Source organism: Coregonus clupeaformis, chromosome 13, assembly GCF_020615455.1.
Source record: "Coregonus clupeaformis isolate EN_2021a chromosome 13, ASM2061545v1, whole genome shotgun sequence".
NCBI classification, from domain to species: Eukaryota; Metazoa; Chordata; class Actinopteri; order Salmoniformes; family Salmonidae; genus Coregonus; species Coregonus clupeaformis.
The window spans coordinates 41,572,717-41,589,840 of NC_059204.1; the positions used below are offsets into that span (position 1 = coordinate 41,572,717).

Here is a 17,124-nt window from a genome sequence, read left to right on the forward strand (position 1 = left end):
CTCTCACAGTTGAAGTGTACCTATGATACAAATTACAGACCTCTACATGCTTTGTAAGTAGGAAAACCTGCAAAATCGGCAGTGTATCAAATACTTGTTCTCCCCACTGTAGGTAACTATTCCAAATGACTGCCAGACGAGAGGCATGGGGAGATATGAGGCAGTACCAAATGAGAAATAAGGACAGGGGGCAGAGGAACAGAGAGAGATGAAAAGAGAGAAGAGAGAAAGAAACCTTTGACATCTACTGTGAAAACTGTGCTTTTCACCTCTCCTAAAGATCTGGATTACTTAAATAGAACAAACCGGTGTGTTCTTTCAATATCTTCAAAGACATTTTCAGAGCTTTTTGTAACTTCTGGTTCACTCCGATGATTTTCAAACAGACTCATATGTGTTCAAAGCACTACTAACCCCTGACCCTGCCACTCTGGAGAGAGTGTGAGTGTGTGTGTGTCAGAATGCTCAGGTGGTTATCGATCCAGTAGTTAGTGTAGCCGTAGACCCAGAGTAGTGAGGAATATGGCTGTATTGATTCCCCATGTAGAATCTCTCTCCCAGCTGTTAGATCTCTGCTTATATAACTGGCCCCTTTCCCCATTTCCTTCCCCTTTTCATCGTTTCATTGTTCTCTGCTTGTTTTCCCCTCTCCAACCTCAAATAGGAGAAGAGCAGACACACACAGACATACAGACACACACACAGAGACACACACACACATAGAAAAATAGAAAGGGAGTTAATGGAAACACTAATCCACAAAACTAGAGAATGTGACATCTCTCCGTGTTTGTTTTTCAGGATCGGAGGTTTGTCTGTGTAAATCCCAGTGCATTGATTGGAGCTCAGAACTGCAAGGCAAACACAGTATACTGCATGCTTCAATTTTTAACTCATTCATCCTGGCTCCTTGTTAGTTTGCCTGTTAAAGTTGGCCTCCTCCTTTCCTACTCCTCTACTCTCTCTCTCTCACACACACAAACACACAAACACACACACAAAGCCCCCTGGACTCGTGCTGGCTGGTGCCATCCCACTTGAGTTGTGACTGTCCAGGAAGAGCCAGTTAGAGTCTTTTACTCTGTTTGGAAGAGAGGGTTCATCTGTCTGGTCAGCAGAAAACACTGACAGATAGATGCACTAGCACACACACACACCAATGTAAATTCTCACATACTGTACTACACAAAATCTGCATTCGAATGCAGAAACATGTACTCCTGCCCACTCAGCCACTCGACCAAACCTACACACACACACACACACACACACACCTCAGATGAAAAGACAACACATGCACCTGTCCCTCCACCCACTCATCTAACACACGTATATATGCACTACACTTTTTTCCAGCCATGATTACCATCGCTTTTCTCGTCACACATTCCATGAAGCACCCACCCACACACCACACACCACTCTCTAAGCTCTCTTCCTCATCAGTCAGCCAACCCTGCCTACAGTGAAAGATGAATGTTAAAACACACAGCTTTGCACTCTCATCCCCTCTCTAACTCGTCCTTCCGCCCTCTTACCTGCCTCTCTACCTCGAAATCGATCTCATTTTTCTCTAGTCTAAATTATCACTCAAATCATCACTATCAAACAAACCACTTTCATTTTCTAAAGCCACTGCTCTTCCTTCAATCAGTCCACTATTCTTTAGTTTACATCACTTACATATTTGACTACACCTTTTTCAGCAATATTCATTTAGTTTAATCCTCTCTCTTTTTATGGTCTCTCTTTCATTTCACTATATTGCCTTCTCTATATGAAAATGGCGAAATCCCAAATGCCACCCATTATCTACCCATTACAATTAATTAACTCCCATAGAAACGATAGTGTTCTAATATAGCTACATTTATTATTCCCTTTCATCACTACCCATTCCTCTCTCTCTCTGTCCTCCACACCGCAGCCCCACTGTTAGATATCCTGCTGTTTATCCCCTCTCTACAGCTCCCTCCTCCTCCTCTCCAATTCTGCAAAAAACTCTATACCCATCAAACTCAACTCTGGACCTAGAAGCCTGTTCCACTCCATTTGTTCATTATTCCCCTCTAATCAGGGACTGATTTAGACCTGGGACACCAGGTGGGTGCAATTAATGATCAGGTAGAACAGAAAACCAGCACGCTCCAGACCTCATAGGGTAAGAGCGGAATACACCATATTCTATACCATACAAATAGGCTATTTAATATCATACTGTAACGCAACACACAAGCCATCAACAGCAGAGCAGTGTACACAACAGGAAGTGGCGTTACTCACATGGTCTCGTCGTTCTGGAACTCCAGTTTCCCAGCCACCTCCTCGTAGTCCTCCCCAGCCTTGGCGGTGCCCTCCAGGGTGTGGTAGGGGATGGCCACCTTGCCCCTGGCTCCGGACATCCGGTGCACCTTCACCTGCATGCTGCCCACGCTCTCGCTCACCCTCATCGACTCTACTTCAAACGTGAAGATGCCTGCGTGGTCGTCGTCATAGATGGTTACCGTGGCGGTGTGGGCGTTGCCGAGGGCGGCCTTGGGGGATACGTGGGGGGAGAGGTTCCTCATACTGCTGGTGGTGGTGATGGTGCTGGGCTCTAGGATGGCCACCTCGGCACGGTGGACGATGCGAGGGTTGCTGAGGTGCACATAGAAGTGCTCGTCCTCTTCAAAGATGTCATCATCAATAACCCCCACGGTCAGCTCCTTCAGTGTCTCACCAGGTTTGAAGACCAGCGTGCCCTCAGCAAATTCATAGTCTGAGCCGGCGTTGGCCGTGCCATCCTCTGTCCTGTAGTCCACCTGAGGTGACCCAGGAACAAAACCAACTCAATGACAATTCAATTAATTCACTAGACAAGAGTAATTACTGGAGAAAATGCCCCCCTGGCTCGACCCTTATCTAATCTAAAAACCTTTCCCATTATTACATTTAGCTTGAGTGATTTTCAACATAATAATCTTTCCATTATACAATATAATTAATCACAAAGACAAATGTGAGTAGCTTGTCCCCATTGACCTTGACTGTGCAGCCGCTTTCGCCCCCATGGCGCCCAACAGACAGCTTGAGCGAGCTACAGTTCTCGAAGCACTGGTAGTGGGAGGGTTCAAACTGCAGGTAGATGGTGTGGGGGTCCTCTTCCTGTCCGCTGGCCTCATGGCAGCTCACCACCTTCCTGGCCTGGTCGGCAGCATGCTTCTTCAGGATGTTACCAGCACCGATCATCATGCGCGTGGCTTGGATACGGTAGAAAGCTCTGCTCTTCTGCTGCTGGACCAGCACCTGGTAGTTGGCCATCTCAATCAGCTGCTCTGTGTCCTTCTCTGGGTGCCTCTGTTTCAGCTCCTTCAGGGTGCGGGCCATGTCCCTCCGAGCCTCATCCTCTTCTGAGTTCATTCCTCCACCCTCCTCCACCCCCTCCAGCATGCTGTCCAGCACCTCCTTGGGGTGGGGGTGGGAGTTGCCACTCTGGCCGTCCATCTCCACGTCCATCTTGGTGAACATGCCGTCCCCCTCCGTCTCGATGATGATGCCGCGGGCCTTGTCGACACGGTAACGCTTGTGGATGTACTTGTAGAAGAGCAGGCGTCGGTCAGCAACCCAGGCCTGAACCACACAGATGGGGAAGAACATGAAGGTGAGCACGGCCTCCCACACCTCCACCTCCCCCGGGGAGATGACAGCCAGGATCAGGTAGAGCCAGATGTAAGCAAAAATGCTCCAGGCTGCCGTGACAAAGAACACCCTCAGGTGCTTGATCCTGCGTGTCTCGTTCTCTGGCACCACGTACACACAGAGGGCGATGATGACGAACATGTTGAAGGCTGCGCTGCCCACGATGGTGCTGGGGCCCAGAGAGCCTGCCTCAAACGAGTGGCCACACACCTCGATGACAGACAGCAGGATCTCTGGGGCAGACGAGCCTAGGGCCATCAGGGTCAGGTTGGATACGGTCTCGTTCCAGATGCGTACAGTGGCTGTGGTGGTCTCTCCGTTGGACTTCTTGATGGTGATCTCTTTCTCCTGAGAGGTGATGACCTCAATAGAAGACATGAAGCGGTCGGCGATGATGGACATTCCCAGGAACATGTAGATGAGGGCCACAAAGTAGACGATGGCCCGTGCCACCTTGTCACCAACCGACGGGTTCTGAGGGTTCCACATGGGCAGGACCACACCCTCAGAGCAGGGGTCTCCATCGGAGCAGTTGCTGGGCGGGCTGCTGGGTGCTGCATGGTCTGAGCCAGCCTGAGAGAGGTGGGTGAGCCCCAGGAGGAAGAGGAGGAAGAGGGAGGTGGAGAGGCAGGAGGAGGAGGGGTGGGCAAGGCTCAGAATGCGGGTGTGTAACATGCCGGCGTCCGGACATTCGAGTCAGCTGGCTCCAGAGATCAATCCACTTCACGTCTAACGTCTCAACAGACACCTCTGGAAGACACAAGGGAAGAAGTGTAGTGACTTACAGGAAACACTAGCACAAACGCAATATTAATCATTAGTAGCTGCAGATCAGTGAAGGGTCTGCAATACATCCCTTGTCCTGGAGCCACGGAGTAGTCCTTGTCTTTCCCTAAGGCTAGGTATTCCAGTGGTCAACCAGAATGTGATGGGGGAGTTACAGTGATAGAGATAATTACAATGTCTGGTTCATCAATTGAAGCCTGGACGACAATTAAAACCAGCAGACCAAGTAAGTAGCTCTCCAGAAGCTGAATTATCAATTTTTACAGATGAGCACCACTGTTGTTTACCCACCTGAGTAATCTTACCGTAACCCTGTTTCTACTGTTATTGGTGTTTTATAGCCATTGCTGCTGCTGTTACAATATCTGATGCTGTCAACTAGTACTTTATTATCTGAATATCCCATCCAACAGCTCCTGTTTCACCCCTTCTCCGTTGTGTGACTGACTACCCATTGTGCTGTATTGTCAATGTTAACTCTGTAAAACACCGAGCACAGTGTTCACTTTGAAATACACTTTTTTTAAACACTAAACCTTGCTCTTTTTAATGCCTCTGTTTATGGCACTTAACAAATGTGTTAAACCGTGGCCCAGAGTCAGTGGTAACAATAACAGCATAATAAGTCAAGTGTTTTTTCCTTCTCATCCCTGAAAAGTCCTAGCTGAGGCGTGTTTTATATAAGTATCCTGCATGGATGACCAATGACGCCTCTGCTTCCTTAGCCTCTCTCTCTCTCCACAAACAGTACAGTACACTCACATCATCAGCTCCTGTCCCTCCAAGCCATACAGTGCTCCACAGCCTTTCACCTCCTAGTGCCAGCCTCCTCCTATTCCCTACCTCTCCACGTGCACTCCCTCCTAACCAGTCACCCACCTCTTTGGATGATCACCCTAACCCTAACCGTATCAGCAGCACTACAGTGAGACCTCCGACAGCTATTGTACCACCAATAACAACAGAAAGCCTCGCTGGGTAAGTTGGCATTTGGCCAAGGTGGTTTACGCACTAAAGAGGAGATTACTCAAAGGTGGGTGAACAGAACAGCATTGCTGATCTGTGGAGAGGATCCAGCCCAGTATTCACAGAGTACTGACATTTTCATCAGCCTTCCTGTGCACTCCAATGGCTCTCCCTGGTACTTCAACTACTTGGATGGGAATTATAGTGTTTTTCCCTGCCTTCTATTCTTCACTTACCATGCAACATAGCCCACGTAGTGTGAGACTGGAGACTAGCTGGAGTTCCCTAATGATTGACAGGTGAAAACATTCTGTGGACATGGCACACACGTACGCACCATGACTACCATTTAACGAGACAGGACGATAGGGAACAGTGATCTGGATAAGAGTGAGCGTCCATGTCTGCAGTCACTGGGAGTCAAACAGTCAGGTAGGGACAAGATCTCAGCGTCACATCGAAAGGACATCTAAGCCTCTGTGCCCCTTTCCATTGGTTTGGTTTATTGATTTGTACCCTTAAAACGCGAAGCGTCTTCAAGCATGTAAACCTTTAGAAAATGGGGCACACTGTTGAGGGGTCAAAGATGAAATTGTTGCATCTCAAAAACATTCAGACATTCAGAGCAAAGAGGAAAGAATTGTATAATATTACAAGATGCCAAGAAGAAGAGGACTGCATGAATATTAGATTAGGAGACTCAGACCAGACCCAGAACTGGACATCAGCTGTATGTGCGGTATAGGTTTAATCAGTGGTCCAATCAGCCTGCCATCGTCTCTCTCTGCCTCCACTGAGAATTCTGCCATCAGTAACCACGGTGACAGGCCAGAAACAACAAATAGAGTTTGAAACAACATGAGCACACCACACAAACCATAAATGTTGTGGTGTCATTTCAGATTTTTCTTGAGCAGAATATGCTCGTACAAATTGATTCAATTTCACTCCATGTTAAACTATGTCTAGACTGGGGTACCGCATTCCTTCATCTCAATTACTACCTGACATTTTTAGGATAACTGTGCAAAAGCAATTTTATTGTTATCACATAGACTTGATGGCATGCCCATAGATTTCAGTTAGCATTGATGCAAAGAGCTGTAGAAATAGCACAAAGGTCATTCAAATCCAATATATTTCCTTATCATTGTTGTTTTGTATGAGTCTATGGAACACTGCAAAACTATACCAAACCACCTACATTAACAGATGTGTGATAGGGGGTTTAGGTTTGGGCACCAAAAGCAGTCAATACTGTACTCTTCAGTCCAGCCAAGTCAATATTTAGCACACCTCCCCTCTGTCTTCATTTACCTCCTGACAGCAATCCCCAGCAATGCTACACAAATCATGTAAATCCTACAACACAGTAACTGATCGTTGATATTCTCTTATGTTTGCAGTCTTCATAATGGCCCCCAGAAAGGTAAAATCGATTCAGTGCCAACATTCTAATACTGAGACTTACCATGAAGACGATCTCTTTAATAATAATAATAATATGCCATTTAGCAGACGCTTTTATCCAAAGCGACTTACAGTCATGCGTGCATACATTTGTTGTGTATGGGTGGTCCCGGGGATCGAACCCACTACCTTGGCGTTACAAGCGCCGTGCGCTACCAGCTGAGCTACAGAGGAAGGCCAAGTAATGTAGCTGTCTCATTGATGTCAGCTAACATTGTAATATAATAGCATTGTTCTTTGTCCAGGTTAGACCGTGGGGCTGCTCACCGCTAGCAGATAGCAGGGGGAATGAGAGCGGAGCAGCATACTAATGAAGGGAGCGTTAGAGAGGAGCTAGACAACACCTGCAGGTCACCCCTGATGTTCTCACAAAGAGACCACTGCAAATGTTTCTTAAATCAGCATCTCTACATGTATGACAGCCATTCCATTCCAGTGTCTGTTGAATTCCAACACAGGCACACCTCATTCTACTGAATTAGGTACTGATTAGGTGATCATCTGAACCAAATCTTATTTAACAAGGAAAAGTATAAAAACCACTGCTGTGGTCATCACTATCCTCTTGCAATAGGACCAGCTGGATGGCAAAAACAGTGCTAATAGTACCTCAAAAGTAATATTAATCAAAAAATAACTATTGACCATGCCAAAAGAGTTGAAAAGGAAAGTTTTGAGTGAGGAAAAGAAGGGTTCAATTCTGGCTTTACTGGCAGAGGGATACAGTGAGCGTCAGGTTGCTTCCATCCTTAAACTTTCAAAGACGGCGGTTCATAAGAACAAGGTCAAGCAGCAGACTTTGGGGACAACAAAGCTACAGACCGGCAGAGGGCGAAAACGACTCTCTACTGACCGGGATGACTGCCAACTCATTCGAATGTCACTCAACAACCATAGGATGACATCAAGTGACCTACAAAAAGAATGGCAAACGGCAGCTGGGGTGAAGTGCACGGCGAGGACGGTTCGAAACAGGCTCCTAGGGGCAGGGCTGAAGTCGTGCAAAGCTAGAAAAAAGCCCTTCATCAATGAGAAGTAAAGAAAAGCCAGGCTGAGGTTTGCAAAAGACCATAAGGATTGGACCGTAGAGGACTGGAGTAAGGTCATCTTCTCTGATGTGTCCAATTTTCAGCTTTGCCCAACACCTAGTCGTCTAATGGTTAGACGGAGACCTGGAGAGGCCTACAAGCCACAGTGTCTCGTACCCACTGTGAAATTTGGTGAAGGATCGGTGATGATCTGGGGGTGGAATCTGGCAGATTTGTCTTTGTGAAGGACGCATGAATCAAGCCACGTACAAGGTTGTCCTGGAAGAAATACGTGCTTCCTTTTGCTCTGACATTGTTCCCCAACTCTGAGAATTGGTTTTTCCAGCAGGACAATGCGCCATGCCACACAGCCAGGTCAATCAAGGTGTGGATGGAGGACCACCAGATCAAGACCCTGTCATGGCCAGCCCAATCTCCAGACCTGAACCCCATTGAAAACTTCTGGAATGTGATCAAGAGGAAGATGGATGGTCACAAGCCATCAAACAAAGCCGAGCTGCTTGAATTTTTGCTCCAGGAGTGGCATAAAGTCACCCAACATCAATGTGAAAGACTGGTGGAGAGCATGCCAAGACGCATGAAAGCTGTGATTGAAAATCAGGGTTATTCCACCAAATATTGATTTCTGAACTCTTCTTAAGTTAAAACATTAGTACTGTGTTGTTTAAAAATGAACATGAACTTATTTTCTTTGCATTATTCGAGGTCTGACAACACTGCATCTTTTTTGTTATTTTGACCAGTTGTCATTTTCTGCAAATAAATGCTCTAAATGACAATATTTTTATTTGGAATTTGGGAGAAATGTTGTCAGTAGTTTCTAGAATAAAACAAAAGATTTAATTTCACCCAAAAACATACCTACAGTGAGGGAAAAAAGTATTTGATCCCCTGCTGATTTTGTACGTTTGCCCACTGACAAAGATATGATCAGTTTATAATTTTAATGGTAGGTTTATTTGAACAGTGAGAGACAGAATAACAACAAACAAAATCCAGAAAAACGCATGTCAAAAATGTTAGAAATTGATTTGCATTTTAATGAGGGAAATAAGTATTTGACCCCCTCTCAATCAGAAAGATTTCTGGCTCCCAGGTGTCTTTTATACAGGTAACGAGCTGAGATTAGGAGCACACTCTTAAAGGGAGTGCTCCTAATCTCAGCTTGTTACCTGTATAAAAGACACCTGTCCACAGAAGCAATCAATCAATCAGATTCCAAACTCTCCACCATGGCCAAGACCAAAGAGCTCTCCAAGGATGTCAGGGACAAGATTGTAGACCTACACAAGGCTGGAATGGGCTACAAGACCATCGCCAAGCAGCTTGGTGAGAAGGTGACAACAGTTGGTGCGATTATTCGCAAATGGAAGAAACACAAAATAACTGTCAATCTCCCTCGGCCTGGGGCTCCATGCAAGATCTCACCTTGTGGAGTTGCAATGATCATGAGAACGGTGAGGAATCAGCCCAGAACTACACGGGAGGATCTTGTCAATGATCTCAAGGCAGCTGGGACCATAGTCATCAAGAAAACAATTGGTTACACACTACGCCGTGAAGGACTGAAATCCTGCAGCGCCCGCAAGGTCCCCCTGCTCAAGAAAGCACATATACAGGCCTGTCTGAAGTTTGCCAATGAACATCTGAATGATTCAGAGGAGAACTGGGTGAAAGTGTTGTGGTCAGATGAGACCAACATCGAGCTCTTTGGCATCAACTCAACTCGCCGTGTTTGGAGGAGGAGGAATTCACAGGACAACTTCTTCACCGCATCAAAGGGACAATGGACGGGGCCATGTACCGTCAAATCTTGGGTGAGAACCTCCTTCCCTCAGCCAGGGCATTGAAAATGGGTCGTGGGTGGGTATTCCAGCATGACAATGACCCAAAACACACAGCCAAGGCAACAAAGGAGTGGCTCAAGAAGAAGCACATTAAGGTCCTGGAGTGGCCTAGCCACTTAATCCCATAGAAAATCTGTGGAGGGAGCTAAAGGTTCCAGTTGCCAAACGTCAGCCTCGAAACCTTAATGACTTGGAGAAGATCTGCAAAGAGGAGTAAACAAAATCCTTCCTGAGATGTGTGCAAACCTGGTGGCCAACTACAAGAAATGTCTGACCTCTGTGATTGCCAACAAGGGTATTGCCACCAAGTACTAAGTCATGTTTCGCAGAGGGGTCAAATACTTATTTCCCTCATTTAAAATGCAAATCAATTTACAACATTTTTTACATGCATTTTTCTGGATTATTTTGTTGTTATTCTGTCTCTCACTGTTCAATATAACATACCATTAAAATTATAGACTGATCATGTCTTTGTCAGTGGGCAAACGTACAAAATCAGCAGGGGATCAAATACTTTTTTCCCTCACTGTATAAATAGTAAAACCAGAGAAACTTATATTTTTGCAGTGGTCTCTTAATTTTTTCCAGAGCTGTATATGAGTGATGAATTATGGTCACATACAATTTGCTCTGTTAAATGTACCCTTTGGAATGACTTTGATAGCAACAGTGAATATATCTCATTTTTAATTGGAGATCTCGCAACAATCATTTTCACGATAGCACATTGGTGATAGTCAGTGGTGTGCCCAGTGGCATGTTCCTTATTGTTAACTACACACAGTCAGACACCCTGACGGGTTTGACCACAAGGCTCTCATTTTGCTTTCCATCCTGGTGACTTCTTTCTGTCTGGTGCATGATGTACAGTGGGAGGGTCTAGCACTGTCCCTATGGTAACTGCAATTATTCACTACTGCAAAATCCAACAATATTCTGTATTCATTGGCTAAATAGAAATCCTGTTAAAATAAAAGGGTAAAACATGGAAATATCCCATCACACGAGTGAAAACAATGGTTAAATTCAGACCACTAACTATCTGTCATGATGGGAATAAATCACAATCCCCAGAGATCTGAGTCTACAAGTGTCAATTGGTAAGAAGGTCATGGATGCTCCCTGTTTTCTCACCCTTTAAGCTTCCTTTACTCTCTCTCTCTCTCTCTCTCTCTCTCTCTCTCTCTCTCTCTCTCTCTCTCTCTCTCTCTCTCTCTCTCTCTCTCTCTCTCTCTTCCCGTTTCACACAAAAAATTATAATCAAATAATCACTATTATTCCAAGATAATTCCTCAGCCAGAAATGCACTATGCATTATGTGGGTTGAATGCTGTAACAACATAGAATAAAACAATTAATAAAAGTCCCATGATGGTAGTGGCTGTCCATTACTGCTATCAATTATTAACCATCATTTATTGACATTACTTTTTACCTTAATAAAATATTTCAGTTGTTGTGTATATTATATTCGTTTTATTTGATGTTTTATTTTTTATTTCATTCCAAGTCATCATTTCATCTCTATACAGCTGCTGCCTATGCTGTCTGACAAAATCACTATTTTGTAGTTCTTCAAAGTAAATAAGGCATATTTTTATGACTGCTGAAGAGCAAATATCAATCACTTAGATCATGTGTTTTCAGGTAGAGATACCTCGCGAAGCAACAGCTGATCTCTATATCACCTCACGATCACGCATTCTTCTCTCTTCCGTAACAGGCGTAAAAGAAACACAGATTGGACAAGTAGACACGCAATTGTGGTCATTGTAGTTAATTATCACGTTTTATGCGATAAACTATGTAGAATATTGGCCTTTTGAAAACTACAACTCTCTACTACATCGCACAGTTCAAGCTGGATCTGATTTCTCTCTAGAGCTCAGAGAAAAACCCCAAATGAAATCAGTCAATTAGTTGTTTAAAAAACGAAAGATATTTCGGTTAAGTGCTCAGCACTAGGGAGTGATTCATGTTTCCTTTCACTGTTTGGCATAATTTCTGTAAATACATTCCCCACCACCACAAAACACTGAGATAACCAAGGCAGGCATGACTGTTTATTTCAAATATATGAGGCTTTGCTGCATGGAAGTGACAGAGATGAGGTTGAAATCTTTCCTTCTTCATTCAGCTTATTTAAAATGGTTCCCTATTATCTACAACATGCACATTCAGATAACACAGAGGGAGGGACAAAGGAAGAAAGAGATAACACTGAAATGAGAGACAGAGCAGCAGAGAGTGAGAGAATATTTTTTTAACCCATTCCTGAGGGAAGTGGGGGATTGAAGATTTAACTTTGAAGATGTGGATGGGGAAAGGGAGGGGGCAGGGAACCGAAATCCCATGCATGGCAGCAATAATGTGGAGAATTACACTGAACAAAAAATATAAACGCAACATGCAACAATTTCAAAGATTTTACTGGGTTACAGTTCATATAAGAAAATCAGTCAATTGAAATATTAATTCCCACGGGGGGCCAATTGAAATAATAATTCCCACGGGGGGGCAGTATGAAAATGTATGCACTCACTAACTGTAAGTCGCTCTGGATAAGAGTGTCTGCTAAATGACTAAAATGTAAATGTAAATGTAAATAAATTCATTAGGCCCTAATTTATGGATTTCAAATGACTGGGAATACAGATATGCATATGTTGGTTAGAGATAACTTTTTTTTAAAGGTAGTGGCGTGGATCAGAAAACCAGTCGCATATCTGGTGTGACCACCATTTGCCTCATGCAGCGCGACACATCTCCTTTGCATAGAGTTGATCAGACTGTTGATTGTGGCCTATGGAATGTTGCTCTTCAATGGCTGTGAGAAGTTGCTGGATATTGGCGGGAACTGGGACATTTTCAGCTTCCAAGAATTGTGTACAGATCCTTGCGACATGGGGCCATGCATTACCTGCTGAAACATGAGGTGATGGCGGCGGATGAATGGCACGACATTGGGCCTCAGGATCTTGTCATGGTATCTCTGTACATTCAAAGTGCATTCGATAAAATGCAATTGTGTTCGCTGTCCATAGCTAATGCCTGCCCATACCATAACCCCACCGCCACCATGGGGCACTCTGTTCACAACGTTGACATCAGCAAACCGCTCACCCACGCGACGCCATACACGCTGTCTGCCATCTGCCCTGTACAGTTGAAACCAGGATTCATCCGTGAAGAGCACACTTCTCCAGTGTGCCAGTGGTCATTGAAGGTGAGCACTGAACTGCAGTCAGGTCAAGACCCTGGTGAGGACGACGAGCACGCAGATGAGCTTCCCTGAGACAGTTTCTGACAGTTTGTGCAGAAATACTTCGGTTGTGCAAACCCACAGTTTCATCAGCTGTCCGGGTGGCTGGTCTCAGACGATCCTGCAGGTGAAGAAGCCGGATGTGGAAGTCCTGGGCTGGCATGGATACGTGTGGTCTGCGGTTGTGAGGCCGGTTGGACGTACTGCCAAATTCTCTAAAACAACGTTGGAGGCGGCTTATGGTAGAGAAATGAACATTACATTCTCTGACAACAGCTCTGGTGGACATTCCTGCAGTCAGCATGCCAATTGCACAATCCCTCAAAGTTGAGACATCTGTGGCATTGTGTTGTGTGACAATACTGCACATCTTAGAGTGGCATTTTATTGTTCTGAGCACAAGGTGCACCTGTGTAATGATCATGCTGTTTAATCAGCTTCTTGATATGCCACACCTGTCAGGTGGATGGATTATCTTGGCAAAGGAGAAATGCTCACTGACATGGATGTAAACAAATTTGTGCACAAAATCTGAGAGAAATAAACTTTTTGTGTATATGGAACATTTCTGGGATCTTTTATTTCAGCTTATGAAACATGGGACCATATTATATTTTTGTTCAATGTACATACATGCCTAAACACACACGTTGCACAAACACGCAAGCACGAAATGAAATAAAACATATTTTTGCATACCAGTACACATGTGAGGTATAAAACAGACAGACACCGAGATGACAACTCATAAATAAATACTACTGCAGTGGGCTCTTATTCTCAACACTGTGATACAATATTCAAGGAGTTCTAATTTCAATGCTGCCATGACAGTCACATTACACAATCAAATAGGCATAAGGTCTTAACCATAACCCTATTTACTTGAGTTGATGCAAATACTACAGTACCATTATTTGTAAGGCATCAAACATGATAGAAAATGCCATATTAAATAGGTCAACAGCATTCCCCTTGAGTTGTGAAACATAAAGGCTATCCTAGCCCAGCTCCTTGTCACGGTTTCGGCCGAGGCTGCTCCTCCTCCTTGTTCGGGCAGGTTTCGGCGGTCGTCGTCCCCGGAGTACTAGCTATCACCGTTTGATGTTTTCGATGTCTGTTTGGTTTTGTCTGATTGTGTACACCTGTTTCCTGTTTGGTTGATTATGTCTCCTATAAGTTTCTCGTTTGGTTAGTCTTGTGTTGTGTGTTATTGTCCGCCTGTCGGTAGGAGCTGCGTGTTTCTGCTCTGTTTATTTTGTTTGGTGTTCTTACGCACAGTTTGCGTAATCGCTCGCCTCTGTTTGTTTCGAGGCCCGTGTTTTGTATTTGGTCACTTTATGACTAGTAAAGTCTGTTGGACTAAGCCTCTGTGTCCTGCGCCTGACTCCTACACCACATCCACATCAGTTCCTGACAGAATAACACACCCCCATGGAGTCAGCAGGAGCAGCGGCGGCACCAAAGTCGCTGGAGGAGCTCGGAGGTGCTGGCGCTAGAGAGGGGAGGAGGAGGAGTCCCCTGCACCAAATGTGGCCGTGGAGGGCACACTGCGGCCAGGTGCTGGGGAGGGTCTCCTAGGGGAGAGGACGACAGATTACGCACTGGGGAGTCATTCCAGGTGAGTAGGCGTCCCACTTACCCAGAGCTCTCTGTTGCGCACGTCTGTTTACCTGTACATTTTCCACAGGTTGCACCTCATTCCCAGCATAAGGCGCTAGTAGATTCAGGCGCAGCTGGGAATTTTGTTGATTGACATTTTTGTTTGAAACTAGGAATTCCCCTTCTTCCAGTCGACGCCCCATTTCCTGTCCATGCGTTAGACAGCCGTCCCCTGGGATCAGGGTTGATTAGGGAGGTCACAGCGCCACTTAGGATGAGGACGCAGGGGGGTCATGAGGAAACTATTCAGCTATATCTGATTGACTCTCCTGCGTATCCGGTGGTGTTGGGGCTTCCCTGGTTGATTACCCACAATCCTTCTATTTCGTGGCAACAGAGGGCTCTTAAGGAGTGGTCTGCTCAGTGTGTGGGGCGATGTCTAGGTGTTTCCGTGGGGGCGACCTCGGTGGAGAGTCCAAACCAGGTGCCCAAGCTGCACATTCCCCCCGAGTATGAGGATTTGGCAATCGTGTTCAGTAAATCGAGGGCAACGCGGCTGCCTCCTCATAGGCAGGGAGATTGTGCGATAGACCTCCAGGCAGGAGCAGCGCTTCCACGGAGCCATGTGTATCCTCTGCCTCAAGAGGAGAAGAGAGCTATGGAGACTTACATAGCCGAATCTCTGAGACAAGGATACATACGGCCATCCACTTCCCCTGCGTCCTCAAGCTTCTTTTTTGTGAAGAAGAAGGATGGAGGTTTGCGCCCGTGCATTGATTACCGTAGTCTCAATCAGATCACGGTGAAATACAGTTATCCACTCCCGCTGATTGCGACTATGACGGAGTCATTGCACGGGGCGCGTTTCTTCACAAAATTAGATCTCAGGAGCGCATACAACTTGGTGCGCATTAGAGGGGGCGATGAATGGAAGACAGCATTTAGTACCACCTCAGGTCATTACGAGTATCTCGTCATGCCATACGGGTTGATGAACGCTCCTTCAGTCTTCCAATCCTTCGTAGATGAGATCTTCAAGGACATGCAGGGGCAGGGTGTGGTCGTGTACATTGATGACATTCTTGTGTACTCTTCTACCCGAGCCGAGCATGTAGCCCTGGTGCGCCGAGTGTTGAGGAGGCTGTTGGAGCACGACCTGTATGTCAAGGCAGAGAAATGTCTGTTTTTCCAGGAGTCGATCTCCTTTTTGGGTTATCAGTTGTCTGCGTCAGGGGTGAAGATGGAGGTTGACCGAGTGTCAGCCGTGCGTAATTGGCAAACTCCAACCACTGTTAAAGAGGTGCAGCGGTTTTTGGGGTTTGCAAATTACTACCGGAGGTTTATCCGGGGTTTTGGACAGGTGGCAGCTCCCCTAACGTCTCTGTTGAAGGAGAGTCCGGTGCGTTTGCAGTGGTCAGTCGAGGCGGACAGGGCTTTTGGGAGACTGAAGGACCTGTTTACTTCGGCTCCGGTGCTGGCACATCCGGATCCCGCTTTACCATTTCAGGTAGAGGTTGACGCGTCAGAGGCCGGTATTGGGGCCGTACTTTCGCAACGGTCCGGCACGCCACCTAAACTCCGCCCCTGTGCTTTTTACTCCAAAAAGCTCAGCCCGGCGGAGCGAAATTATGACGTAGGGGACAGGGAGCTGTTAGCCGTGGTACAGGCCCTAAAGGTGTGGAGGCATTGGCTTGAGGGGGCTCAACACCCTTTTCTCATTTTGACTGACCACCATAACCTGGAGTACATCCGGGCAGCTAGGAGATTGAACCCTCGCCAGGCGCGGTGGAACATGTTTTTAGCCCGGTTCGTATTTAAGATCACGTACATCCCTGGGTCCCAGAACGGTAAGGCAGACGCACTGTCTCGGCGGTATGACATGGAGGAGAGGTCCGTTGAGCCCACTCCCATACTGCCGGAGTCTTGTCTGGTGGCACCGGTAGTGTGGGAGGTCGATGCTGAAATCGAGCGGGCGTTGCGTACTGACCCTAGTCCTCCACAGTGCCTGGTGGGTCGGACGTACGTTCCGCTCGAGGTTCGGGATCAACTGATATATTGGGCTCACACGTCACCCTCCTCTGGACATCCTGGTATTGGCCGGACTGTGCACTGCCTTAGCGCTAAGTACTGGTGGCCAACGTTAGCCAGGGATGTGAGGGTTTATGTCTCCTCCTGTTCGGTGTGCACCCAGTGTAAGGTGCCTAGACACCTGCCCAGGGGTAAGTTACAACCCCTGCCCGTTCCACAACGACCATGGTCTCACCTCTCTGTGGATTTCGTCACAGACCTTCCCCCCTCACAGGGGAATACTACTATACTGGTCGTTGTGGATCGGTTCTCTAAGGCCTGTCGTCTGCTCCCAATGCCGGGTCTTCCTACTGCCCTACAGACCGCCGAAGCACTATTCACCCACGTGTTCCGGCACTACGGGGTACCCGAGGATATAGTGTCTGATCGAGGT

At 46.3% G+C, this 17,124-nt stretch overlaps 1 protein-coding gene across 3 annotated transcripts in view; it reads right to left on the minus strand.

Annotated features, from left to right (window-relative positions):
• LOC121579483 (sodium/calcium exchanger 1) overlaps positions 1 to 17,124 on the minus strand; it is a 56,820-nt gene that overhangs the window by 19,342 nt on the left and 20,354 nt on the right. For all 3 annotated transcript variants that reach the window (XM_041894088.2, XM_041894090.2, XM_041894089.2), the window contains 2 exons: positions 3,022 to 4,428; positions 2,284 to 2,801 (listed from right to left, as the gene is read on the minus strand). In XM_041894088.2, coding sequence (XP_041750022.1) covers positions 2,284 to 2,801; positions 3,022 to 4,353 — 1,850 coding nt within the window. In that variant the 5' untranslated portion in view covers positions 4,354 to 4,428. The remainder of the gene's footprint in view (positions 1 to 2,283; positions 2,802 to 3,021; positions 4,429 to 17,124) is intronic.